Raw genomic sequence first — 14,125 nt, 5'->3', positions numbered from 1 at the left:
GGTTCTTCTATAATATGGACTGCATTCTGTTCTGCAAGAGTTGACATTTTCCTAAACTGACAAATAGGGTTTAGTTATTGAAATGAAAAAGCCAAAGTTCAAAGAAGCTATTGCTTTGCATTTTTATATAGCAGAATACTAAGTGCTAGAACATGATTGCCTATAGATTTTCTTTATATAGCATTTTATTTTCTCACTTTACTTGACAAAGAAAGGAAGTGATGCGGTTTCCATGGAGCTTATCACGTAGCACGGCATATAACCTCTATCAAATATGTATTTTTTTAATGTTTACTTCTAACTTAAATTGTTCAGAGCATGATGTGTTTTCATAGAAAGCAGTGAGTTCTTCAGCTGTGTGAAGTATTTCAATGTATGCTCTTCAATTTAAGTTATTATCAAAATTCATTTACTGCATATCCCCTCATACAGGCAGAGGATGAGGAGAACACATGGAGAACTATAACCTCAATTTCTATACCACAGCATAGCCTTTTCCTGCTTGAAGTCCCTATTACCTTTTTCATAATTTCCAAGAGCAATGATCTTGAATCCCAATTCTTCACCCTTGTTGGCAATAAAATTGTCAATTAAATCAGTTGATGTACAGCTGTACTGCAAGGAGGCCTGGTGTATATTTTTTGAACAGGTGGTTTCACTTGGTAAAATAATCTCATGGGCACTGCATGTGAAACAAGTGCTTCTCCTGGCTCAGTGGGAGAAAGGGACCCTGTCCCTGTCTGTTATGTTTTCCAAGAACAAATCTGGCACTTCCTGCTTGGTTGTAGGTGGGAGTGTGAATAGCAAACTTACTCGCAGAAACAGCCCTGCAATTGCTAACTGTGAAGTAAAACTAGTTATGGGAAAGGATGAAATACTTTCTTAGACACCCACTGAAAAGAAATGGAAGTGTTTATACAAAATTGAAAGTGTTCATAAGGAGAAAGAAAAAAAAAAGTTAAGAAAGCACTTACTGCAAATTCTTCTTTCATAATATTTGACAGCAATTTCTTTTGCTTTGAATTGGTGAACAAAGTCAAACACACACTTTCTGCCAATAGCTATCTGTCTATTAAAAGAGAAGCAGCAATCACCCTTCAGTTACAGGGTAGACAGCAATGGTGGTAATAAAGAAAAATTACTTCTTTTGCAGGTGAATCTACAGTCTACTCCCAGAAATGACCTGTGTGTCTTCCTTATTTTTCACGTAAACTGATGCAAAACACAGGACAAAAAGCAGTTAAGATGTTTGAGTTTGCAGGATTCAGACAGTAACGCCCATTAAGTAAATACTAAAGAGTCAAACTGGTGTTTACTCTGAGAAGTATTTCAAAACTTTATTGTCTCTAATAAAGGGGGGTGTGTACATCTCCCTTATAATGCGATGTAGGTTTAGAAATTAGTTAATATATGCGAAGGCCACTACTTGTCCAAAGATAAACTCACCTGTTTATACAGCTTCTATGACCATCAGCATAAACAAGTGACTATTCAAGGAAATGATAGCATCCACTTGTAAAACCACCCACTATCCAACTTCAAAGGAACTGTGCATCAGAATAAATACAGATAAAGTTTTACCAGCTAATTAATTCACTTATCATTACAGTTTTAGGAATGCTATGGATGATAAGTTTTTAACTACAAAGCTGAATTTAAGAAGAATTATATTATATTATGAATAAGTCTTGTTTTAAGAAGAAAAGTTAACATCTACAAAAGAATCACCATAAATGTCAGAGCAGTAGTCATTATCATAAGCATTTTTTTTCCTAGTGTTTCCATTATGAGCAAGCTAGGTGATTATATTCTGATTAGTTTTATAAGAGTTACCAAATTTTACACCTGCAACTGTTTTCCCTCTGATATTTCCCAGCTTAAGTGCATCTGGTGTTTTTCTGTGAACAGAGTAAACTGATTTACGTGCAACTAACACAATTTCTACAAGTCACTTGCTAATTCCCATACCTCTATGAGGAGGTAGCCATCACTTTGTTAATAGCGACATAAGTCCTACTGGCTGCAGATTAATCTTCCTAGTTGGCTCTTTCTTTATAGCTATCTGCTGGTCCTTATTTTGTATTGCAGAGCAGTGCAACCCCCCGTAAAGTCCAATGATCAGGATTATGCACTGTTTTCAGATACAAAGAGAAAATGTACGTCAGATCTGTTCTCCGAGGCTTTTTGTAAACAGGGCAGGAGTACACACATCCTTGTTGCTTCTTTAGGTCATGTAGTGCTGTTGTGCTAACAGCATACACGTGGACTACAGGAAGACTTGTGAACAGCACCTGAGAATGTTAAAAGAGACACAGGGCTCAGCATTAGAGAAGCCAGATGGGCTGTCTGAACTCCAAACAGTAGAACTACATTAAGCGATGGCCTTCAGCAAAAGCACCAACCCCTCAGTAGATGTACACACAAGAACACAAGCCTTGTGCTTACTGCCACATTCACCCCAACTTTAAGCCCGAGGCAGGTCAGGGACATCAGGAAGCCTGGGAAAAAAAAAGAAAGCAGCAGGTACCTGGAAAACTGCATGCCATGGAAGTACATGGAAAAACAACAGAGTGGTTCTAGGAGGGAGAGACTATTATCCTTTTCCCCATGCTTTGCCTCCTTGGCTATTGTTCCCCATTCTCTCCCCACTTCCTGCTCCCTGAATGGCAGGAGCTACAAAGGCGAAGGTGCATTTAGCAAGCCTCCTTGTCAGCTCTGCACTGCTGGCAGTGGAGCTTCAAAGATCCAAGGTGCCTCTTCGATGTTTGTCCAGGCTGGATCTCGCCAGGTCTTCCTAAAGTATTCATTGGTGGGGGGAAAAATGACCTAAACAGAAAAGAAATATGGAGGCTTGCTGAACACTCCAGAGAACTGGAGTAAATTGCATGTCTGAAGGTGTCTTTTGACAAGCCAATCAACAGCTGTCACCGAAAGCTACAGCTGGCAAGGTTTAGTTCAGAAAAGTTTGTTCTCAGCCAGACACAAAAGTGTATTACCTATGAGAAGGAATTACCTAATCTCCAGTTCAAGGACATTTACCACCGGTTTGGAAAAAGTTTACTAGTGCAGACAATGGCAAACTTCCCTGACCAGTGACCACAGCATCTAATTACTACTCCATAGGCTTTAAATCTGCTTAGTCACATCAGTAAAATGTAACTCCATGCATGGATAACTGAGCATAAGCCCAGAACTAATACTCTTCCTCCTGCCCAAAAGGAAAGAAGCCACAGATTTCTAGTCATCCAAACACTGACCTCCACAGCTGCTGTTATCCAGCCCAGTCCTGGGCTGTTATAATGGTCCCGCTTGGTCAGTCAAAAGAAGGCTGACTATGGGCTGCACTGTTTTATCCAAATATAACTGCGCTTCCAGGGCCCCTGAAGCCAAGAAGCCTGGCATCTGGTCCGCTCAAGGGCAGGAAGCCTTTTCGTTCAGTTCTGGTGCATAAACACTCTCCCCAGCCCTATTAGTGTTTCATCCTTTTAAAACCTGTTGTAAACCCACTGCTGCAGGCACTCATACTTCCCGGTGTTCTCTGAGCACATAAGCAGTCATATTCACTTGATCCTTACCTTTGGTACTGACTCAACCAGCTTACTGTTTCTGCGGTCCCAACCTGCCCCTTCAAGGTAAAGGCCGTATATGTAAACTCCACCGATGTCTGCAGGAGGAGGGCCAACAACATCTTCTTTCATCATCTTGGTCACTTCATTGTGCAAAACAACACTGTCCAGTGCCCATCCTTTTGCTAAATTCATGCGAGTTGTCTCTTGCCTCATAGCAGTTAGGAATCCCTAAGGAGATTTAATATCACACAGAGGTTTTTTAAAAAAAACTTTAATTCACCCATTTCCAACTTTTTTCCTATATAAGTGACATCAGCAGTATAAAATCTCATCCCACAGAATCTCATGTATACGTAAAACAATTCAGTAATGTAAATCCAATGCTTTCTTTTTCCCAGTACCCTGTATTCTTATATAGATGGTGTGTATGTGTTAGTACTAAGAAGCCTCTGAACTGGCACATTTAATATATTAGAAGCTGCATGTATAACTCACCTCGCCTTACCTCACATGCCTACTTCATGAAGCATTTTACAGAAAACGAAGTACAAAATAGACCCATGCAACAAAATGCCTCTGTGCAAAACCTTAATATATTACAATAACGTGCTATAATAAACAACAGCAAGATCAACTCACAGCACTTCAGCAGCACAGAATGAAACTCACTCTCTATTCTGAAAAGCTACAATCTCATGATACAGTTCTAAGTTATCACTAGACAAGCCAGGCAGAAGACGCCCTTTAACTTCTCTCCTATGACTAACTGCCCATGTGCATGCACACTGCAGTACATGAGAAGCACCTTAGTCCTAAGACACAGGAGGGTTGACTGTTCTGCATTTCCCAGTGGACACACTGTGGATGTACACACTACTTTACCCATGGAAACCAATCTGCACAGCCATAAGATGAATGAAGAAATAGAAAAACTGAAAATGCAAGAGCAAGAGTGACTTACTGAGAAGGACAACTAGGAAGGAAAAAGTTTCAGAATAGATTTCAGAGCAGAGAAAGAAGTTACCTGGAGACAGAAATGGGGGTAATACACAGCCACATGTGGAGCACAGAAAGGTAGGTATTAGAAAGCCAACAGCACAGCTAGGAAGAAACCAGGAGCAATAAGGGAACTGAACGAGCCTTTTATTTTTCTCCAGTATTCAGAGCGCAGAATGCTTTGTTGAGCTACTCTGAGGGTCAATTCAATGGAAGGAAATCAGATGTCAGCACATTGGTCTACTGAATGCAGGGTCTGGCCAATGTATCCTTGCTGGGACCAGAGTGCTTCTTGCATGTGATGAACACTTTGTAGCTATCCAGTGCCCTTTAAGTTGGAGAACATGAGATGACATTCACGAACTCAGATGTTTCAGTTAACTGACATTAGTTGCTTCCCATTAATATCATTCCAGAGATCCCAGGACAAGTGTTTTAAAGAGGTTTTGTGATAGCACACATAAATGTAATTGCATTTGAAGTAGTTGAGAACTCTAGCATATAACTAAGGGAGACAGGATTAAAGGCCAAGTTCTTTTATCAGAAATGCCATTAAATGAAAACAGAGCACTTGTAGTTAATTTATGGAATTGCAATTTGTAAAAACATACATAAGGTGTTCACTGCCAGAAGGACCTAATGGACCACTGGATCCCAGATAAACTGAAATATTGAAGAAAGAAGAGCCTGAAAAGGACAGAACAGAGTAATGACAGTGTTAAGGGAATCAGTTCAAAGGCTCTGTGGAGAACACTGGAATAAAAGTAAGCTCAGAGCCGTGAGCTGTCTTCAGGGACAAGATTTAGGCTGCAGATCATTCTTACAGAGGTGGCAGGACCTACATACTGTCTGCAGTGGGACTTGAAACACTTACCTGCCCACTTGAATGAACCTTAGATGGTGTTTAATGTCTAGAGCTGTTATCTGGAAGCCTAACTGGGTATCCCAGAGCAGGTGAACGGCGCAATAAACAGCAAGAATGAAGTGGCTTGCGGTGCCACAGTACGAATGAGGGCTTGACTCCCCACAAAACCCTTTGTCAGGGGCATAATGGACCACTTGCCATGACATTTGTTTTGATTTCTAGTAATCTTTGCCCTGCTTTTTTTCTTGTTTTTGTGGGGCTTGAGGGAGAGAAGAGGGGAATGTTGAGATTTCAGAAACAGGTCAAATTATTTCTTATTTCTTCACCTGCCTTTTCCTGTGTTTTTCCCTGGCCTGCACACTGAAGACTGCTAAAGCTTTGTGCTTTCTAACAATCCATGCAAACTCACTCTGCATCTTCTAGTGAGGCAGAAGTAGTCATCCAGGGAAGCTATGACAAGAAATATGGAAATCAGTTAAGTCTATTGCTTTCAAAATCATATTCTCTTCTTTACCTTGCTTAGGATGTTCCTTGATTGTCACTTATTTTGCAATGTCTACAGCAAGTAAATTATGGCAGGTTTACTAGAAGTAAGTGGGCACTGAGGAATCTCCATTCCTCATGCATTGTACTTCATATTCTTATTAGTATTCACATTGCTTTGGCATCTCGGGGTCTTAGAAACAGGCTGAAGGTTCATTATGCTAAGTACTATGCAACCAGAAAGACAGTTCTGCCTCACAGGGCTTAAAATCCATTTATAGGACAAGTGACAGCAACTGGATATAGAGATGCAAACAAGGAAGGAATAAAACAGTACCAGCCACAATATGGAAACTGGAAGGTAGAAATGAGATATGCAGTATGAAGTTTTTTTGAGGAAAGAATCCAGTAACATCAGATTAACTTCCTGGAAGGAAGAAAAATTCATGGCACTTATTGTTTTGTTCACCTCAGTTATCTCGGCTGAATGCAGACATACACAGTGGATCAGGTTTCTCTTACATAGAAGCCTTAGCCTGATCCCATTTGTATCACTTTAAATAAAGATTAACTTCTGTGAAATTACTGAATTTATCCTAGTGTATGAACAGTCCAAGAGAAGGCAGAGTCAGGTCCTATATTATTTTTTATTGCCAGAATGCCTCGTTCTCCCAGTGCTATAAATCTACTTTATAGTCTTGTGCTATCCATGGCATTTATCCATTGACTATAAAGCAAACAGTGAGATCTATGCGAGTAGGCAAATTACAAATTGCTTAGGAGCTGCATTTCATCTCACAAATGAAAGGATTTTTCTGACCGTTTCTCAGGTACTACAAAGAAGGCATTAGAACTGCAGCATAATACTTCAACACCTCAACTTGCTTGAGAAGATGAAAATCAGTTTTTTTAACATATGAGATGCTGATTTTAAACACAGCAATATGACTATTAACAAAATAATAGTTAATGAAATAGAAAAGGTGAATTTCTCAAAGGATGAGCAACTCCCATAGCCTGGGCTACAGAAAATGGAAACTATAACAATAACCATCTGGTTCTTAAGCTCATGATTGTCAGCACAAATAAATTTTTAAATCAGGGAAGCACATGTCATTTTGGGATTTTTGTCTCTGTGCACTACATATTTAGGGCCTTTTAAAACTACATGTTATGCAGTATTTAATTTTTTTATTTCTAGAGGTTTTCTCACTTCCTATAGTCTATTAAATCACAAGTTATTCTGATTAATTGGTGACATTTTTGAGAAATCCAGATTTATGGATCAAAAAAAATGTAGGACGCCCAATTTGGGCCATGAAAATTTCAAACTGATACAACCTCAAAGCACAAAAAAGCTAAAATGGCCAGTACAAAATCTGCATCAGTTCTTGCCCATCTGTATTGCAAAAGCAAACACCAACAAAATCAAAACCCTATCAGAGTTATATCCAACCTGATCACTGCAGAATTTACATAGATATATTTTAGAATGCCACTATCAGTGTGTTGCTAACAAATGAAGTATGGAAGCATAATCATTTTATCGACACTCTTACTCATGTTATCGACTCCTCTCCCTTGTACTTTTGCTTGGGAATCCTTTGCTCAGGGATTCTGTGAACACACTTGCCTGCTACAAAACGGTATCAGCAGACAGCTGATACAGACAGGATAGATGATAGATGTATATTTCCCAGCAGCAGTCCTAGCGAATATTTGCCACTGTTGCTTTCTCTATTCTCGGCAGCTGTTTCAGCTAGCTTTTGCATTGCTAACAAGTACCAAGATTAAAATAGATCTTTAAAATAGCTTTTTGCTAAGGCTCCACAGAAACCTGTTGGCTGGATACTCTCACAATGACTCACTTCCACAACTCGCACTTCCCACAAACATCTGTGAATCACAAAAAGCTTTAACAAATGTCGATAGCTGTGCAAAGAAACTACACATCATCTAGGTATTTATACTTTATTTCCTTTGACTCTGTTCTCAGCTGATTCCTTTTTCTATTTCATTTTGTGCCAGGTTTTTATTTTAGATGGTGCCAGCAAGAGGCTGTATTTTTTTATATGTCTCCATAGACCAAGTCTGGCACAATTCTGGAGTGGTATAAATAATAAACCCTCCATTGCAAGGGACTGATTTGCGAGAACTGGAAGCCAAGTCCGAATCTCTTCTTCCTATGACAAAGTTTTGAAGCTTACCTTATTTTGTACTCAAAGGGATTTCCACACAATGAATGAAAAACAAATTACTATAACAGAGGAGGGGGAAAAAGGAGGATAATATTGAAATGTGAAAAGATGTATTTGCCCTATTTCCACACAATAATTAAAACAACTAGAAGATGCATTCCATTATAGCAGTAATGTTACCTTGGCCTAACAAAAATGTCTTCAGCAGATGTTGAAGTGGATTTGTCCTATATTTATGCTAAAAATCGAATTTAGATTACACTTTGTACATTCATGATTGAGTCAACTTGATGTTCTCTCAAAGTCTAATTTAACTGTTACACAGGAGTTAGAAAGATCAATCTGGCAATCTTACCTGTGGATTAAAGAATCCTGTCATCCAGAACTGGTTTGGTCGGCCATCCTGCAGCCAGCTGCTGAATTGTTGGTTCCTTTCAAGAAGCTCAGTAAACCAAAATCCTAGAGTAGCTGACTCCCAGGAAATCTTAAACCATAGTTTTGGAATTCTAGCATCATACACGCTATCTAAAGCATCTTGCAATTCTTCTGACATAATTATGGTTCCTGGAAGATAAGTAAAACATGCAGAATGAACTTTCCCCCAGTTTGTAAAGGCAATTAAAACTTCCAAATGACATTCTGAGTCTAATAAACCATCTTTTGTTGTGCCTTAATTGCACATCTGTTGCACTAAAGTCATATCACTTTGCAGTTAATTTGCTCAAACATATAAGGCTTGATTCAAAGTTAAAGGTGACAAGATAAATGATATTTCTACCGTTATTTTGATCAGAAATACAGGGTTTTTTTAAACAACTCCTTCTCCCTCACACAAAATATTTATATTCATTATATTCACATTGTGTTTGGAATGTGATTAATCATTTAAAACTTGTTTTATATACTTTAATGGTTCCTACATACATAATCAATTATAGAGATATACTGTGCAACTCATCTATATCCTAAGCATGCACTGACAGTGATTATATTCATGAAATTCACTGTTATTAATGATAACTTCGTACATTTCCATTATCAAGATTCTCAGTGGGAAAGCAGTACACAGAATAAAGCTAGAGGCAAGATTTTATCATTTTATTTGGCAGTGGCAGTGCGTACTCACATATCCCAGGCATAGTATTGTTGTCTCCATTAAAATATTGCCACATACTAAGACAGTGATTTTTCAGTGATATTCACCATTCCACACAACAGAAGTTCCTACATCTTATCCATTCAAACTCTCAATAGTACTGAAAGCTGGTACATGGCCATGCTTTAGCATGTCTTCTTTAATCCAGATAAAATATTTTAAATTATACAAACCAGTCTGGTAGCACCTATTCCAATTAAATGGTCATGTAATACCAATGTTTAATGCATCATCATACACAAAATAGCTATAATTGCTACAAGGATTACAGGAGATACTAAACAGAATTAGATGGCTTCCATCACAGAACACGTAAAGGAAAGAGAGGCAGTCTGGTTGACTGCAGTGGCCCATCCAAGCATATCTGCATGAAAATTTGGCTTGTAAGCATTTTAAATCCCTTCCTTCCATTGATGCTGGCAGGTCCCAGTTCAGGGGAAGGCGAAGAATATCCAGAAACCAAACATCCCCTTTTAATTTACAAGAATGCAGTGGCTACCCTAAACACTTGTATAACAACGTGTGCAAATCTGGCACTTTCAACTACATATCAACGGCAAATAGGCTTCATTTTCTTCTAGAAGATAATGACCTACTCTCCTTTATACACACCACTTTTGTGCAACAAATGCTATGAGAAAACCATCAACATCTACAAAACTGAAAATATTAAAAAATACTGCCTATGTTACGTTCTCTATAATGGCTTCATAGTCAGCTTCAGCATCATGCTTTGGGACAGCTAGATGTCTTTTGTAACACAATAAACCTTCTCTTTGGGTATAAATCTTCTCTATCATAAAACCAAGAGCACCAACATTTAAGAAAGAAGCCACTCTGTGTCATCTTCCCTTTGCCCAGAAAAATGTAATATTAGACCATACACTTTATTCACCCTTTGGAGGCAGAGAAAGTGGAAAAAAATAATGCAACACATGTTGGTTTCAACTTTGGAGCAACTGCACATAGGGCAGAAAACAAGCGAAAAGCATCCTGTCTGAGCCCTGGGGATCATTACCATCTGAACTAAGAAACAAAGAACGCTTTTGAAAATCTCTGGTTCTGCCTTGTCTTCAGGCTGATGCAGCCAAGCTTCTCTTGCAACAAGGGTTGTGAGAGAACCATGCTGTCTTCCCTGTTCTTGTGGGTAGGCTGGAGCTTTTCAAGTAGAGAGATACAACCAGTCTCTGCCCTGAGGCATGGTGAAATCTCTTAGGATGTCTGCCCATTGTGACTCAGAGCAGCTGCTGAGAACGCTAAACCAGAGTGTTCTCAAGGATGAGATATGTTCACAGTTCTGGCCTTGCCCATATAGCTGTATAAATACTCCTAGTGAGTGGGTGTTATCTCTGGCAGTAGGCATACAGTGCTTGAATTTCAGCACTAAATGACATCTGAGGGCATTGGGATGCATACCTGAAACTAAAATACACTGATAAAAATAAAAATATTTTAAGAAATAAAATATCATCAGAAATAAAATTAGCAACACATGAGAAAAATAACAGCACCTTTCCGGAGAAAGGTGATATAGGTGTTTGAAAAGACTATATTTGATAAATTGAATGAGAGAGACAACACCAGAGGCTTCTCGAATTTAACTTCCGAGAAGCTTAGAACACTGGTTACTACATGAAGAGACTGAATGTCCTATGAACTTGACATGACAGGCTTGAATGTTCCATGGATCAGACAGGCCAGCTGTTTATAATGTGATTATTTGGGAGTTTATTTCATGATATTCCCTTTCTTGAATGGAATAAAGCCTATCTGAAAGTGACTGATGAAAGGTCAGGTCAGTTAGTGACGTTAGGGTATTTCCATGTTTCAAATTAATATGTATTATAACCATACTGTTTGAACAATATAAACAGTTTGGAAATTAGGATACTTCTTTTTCATCGCCCTAAATCTATATTGTCTTATTTGTAAACCACATCTAAAGCTATCCTACTGCTGTGTAGTGAATAAGCCAAATAAAGCTACTCAGTTCTGAATATATCTAGTTTTTATTGTTAATTAAAGTTAATAGTCTGTTCTTTTACATAGATCGGGTTTCAGAGTGATTCATTCAACAGATATAATGCTTTGAATGGAGTACATCAGGACCGTGAATTATTTCATGGAGTTTCCCCTTTTCACTACCATACCTACCACAAACTGAACCTGAAAATTGTGGAATTTGTAAGATTTGTATTTACATTTTGAATTGCACATTTAGGAAAGCCTGTATCTGGACTAGAAAATGTGCATATCTCATTTAAATGAGTGGATAAAGTTAGGATCAAAGGAAGGATCTTAAATTCGAGCATGAACCAAAAAAAGCCTCAATCCACTGACAGATTCTCTTCCCACAGGCACAGATGTGAATCAAGAATAACCCGAATAATTATGCAGGATACAAATGAGATGAGAAGCTAGTTTCTCCACCAAGTACAGTTTGCCAATAGCTGACATTGTTACAACAGGATTGGAGACAATCCCTTGAGGAGAATACTTGCTTGACAATTAATCTGTTAAGCAAGCCTTAATGATACACAGCAGAAAAAGCTCAGTGAAAGCATCAATCCGTTCTTGACTGTCACAGTTGCAATTATAGAAGTTGATCTTTTCAGCCTTTAATCCCCACTCAATTTTACCTCCCAACCAACCAGGTTTGTTATTGGACCAGTCACTCCTTGCCTCCACCACCAAGTGGTAACTCCCTCCTCTTCATTGAATGTGTTGAATACAAAATCTCAACTTACTTGTAACTTCATAAGCGTTCTTCCCTTTCTGCCTTACGGCAACAGCAAACTTGCTTGTGCTTTGCCCAAAGAAAGCATTATTTATTATTCGGCCCAAAGGTACAAGCTCAACAAAGTACTAGATAAAACCAGGAAAAGCTAATGTATGTTTACCCATACCTAAAACTTTAAATTTTTTTGTAAGCTTTATTATGTTTCTGTAGCTCAATGACTACCACAGCTGTCTTTAAAGAAATCAACTACTCTGCTTCAGGCAATTCTTCCGGTGTTTGCCTCTTTCTTCACCTGGACAGCACTTGGGCACTTCACCATTTGGAGATAACTGCTAGGAAGCTCTCAGAAACTCATTTAACCCCACCATGCTGTTTTCATCCCCAAATCCTCAACAATTTATCACCTCCTTTTGCTCCTGGTCTCCAGAACAGGAAAAGTAAATCAAGCAGTCAAGCCCTGCAATGCACAATACTCCCTCTATTTTTCACTTGTACTGTGGTATTCTCTCCTGCTGCACCTAACCTTTGCCCTTGTTCTGCTTCATGTTTGTTTTCCACCTTCATTTTTGGGTGCAGAATGCTCTGATACAATTCTTCAAGTCAGGAGAGATGAAAGGAACTGAGAAACTTGAGAAGCATGCGATTTTTCAGATAGAAGAGCACGTAAATCCTATATTGCCTACAACATCTAATTCCTTCAGTTAGAAAGAAGGCAATTTGAAAGTAACTTTGCAAGTTGTTCCAAAAACTTACCAGCTCCAGTATTAAATGCACTTGGCTACACCCACCAAAGGACTGAAAATAAAAATTTTAAAACAATTACTTGAAGATGAAAGTCCATGCATGCCTCTCAAAAAGTAATACAAATCACTACCCTGAGTGAAAGTAATAGAACAGGCAGATAAAATGTTTTCTGCAGTTTCTCCTAAATGTGCAATGTGTGTTTCTAAACAGTTGTCTTGGCCAGCATCGTGGCAAGCATACATAACACTTATGAAGAAGCCCAGAAATAACACGCTATACTTTGTAAAAGACAACAGGAGGCATTCTGGCATCCTCATCAGGATGAGAAGCAAATAATTGATGAGAGCTGCTGAGCCAAGAGCAACTATGCCACAACACATACTAGACTCATCCCATCCATTCCACAATTGAATTCCCCATTGCTACATTCCACTAATGTCCTCACTGAGTGCTCTTAATCATCTTCAAATAAAATTCTCATCCTAAAGTGGAATACACAGATGAGCCCTACAAGCTTTACGCACACACATTATAAGAACCAGTAAGGCAAGAGCCCAGGATCTTTCAGTCCAAAAGACTATTGTCATCACCAGCAGGCCAAGTTAAATTCGTATTTGTTAGCAGTCTTAAAGCATTATAAGTCACAACAGAGTTTCTCCAGCCAGTGGAAATTAAGCCCTACTCCTTCCCTTCACGGAAATAACCTTTCATCTGCACTCTGGCAAGACTAATTTCCTGAGCTTCAGTTTTTCAGTACATAGATTAGAAAAAATCATTAGCTAGCTCTTTTGGTTCTTTGGATTTCATTGATATCCCTCTTGTAAGGTGCCAACATAATGAACAGAAATTCTTTGCAGCAAAATGATGCAAACACTACTGTCAAAATCATAGTATTCTGAGTTGAAAAAATATAGTGAATCTTTATCTCATTCTTTCAGAGACTTAACATGAATTTTGTAGATGATATAGAGATTCTAATTGATTCCTATTGTGTATGTAGAACTCTATGCTATCTATTGTATACATGAAGTTCTGGGTGTTTCAACATATTCTTACATGAATGACAATAAGGAAATACCTAAAGCCAACACGATGGTTAGCAGCACAACAAAAGGATAGTGAGGAGCTAAAAGCAGGTAATGAAAGAGGTTTTAATAGGTTTTTTATATTACTGAGTTGTACAGAAATTAGTGAAATGCACCAGTACTCCTCAAGGCCCTTTTACTAACAGCTATTATTCAGCTTTGTCTGAATTATAAAGTTCCAAAATATTAGAAACAGATATAAACATGGGTTTTTTTTTTCTTCAATACCTTCTCTGTCAATAGTCTCACTTGTATTTTCTCACACTTCTTGACCTGGCATAAACATAGA

The 14,125-nt window shown here is 38.4% G+C and overlaps 1 protein-coding gene across 1 annotated transcript in view; it reads right to left on the bottom strand.

Moving 5' to 3' along the window:
• Positions 1-689: 689 nt before the first annotated feature.
• Positions 690-14,125, bottom strand: part of LOC104061008 (dynein axonemal heavy chain 5) — a 158,324-nt gene continuing 144,888 nt past the window's right edge. The window contains exons 74-76 of the mRNA XM_054058697.1: positions 8,467-8,675; positions 3,576-3,797; positions 690-2,291 (exon numbers count right to left, since the gene is read on the bottom strand). Of these exons, the coding sequence (XP_053914672.1) occupies positions 2,073-2,291; positions 3,576-3,797; positions 8,467-8,675 (650 nt within the window). The 3' untranslated portion in view covers positions 690-2,072. The remainder of the gene's footprint in view (positions 2,292-3,575; positions 3,798-8,466; positions 8,676-14,125) is intronic.

Source organism: Cuculus canorus, chromosome 2 (genome assembly GCF_017976375.1).
Source record: "Cuculus canorus isolate bCucCan1 chromosome 2, bCucCan1.pri, whole genome shotgun sequence".
Lineage (NCBI taxonomy): Eukaryota > Metazoa > Chordata > Aves > Cuculiformes > Cuculidae > Cuculus > Cuculus canorus.
Note: the sequence above shows the minus strand (reverse complement) of the source record. Positions and strands in the feature narration are given on the sequence as shown.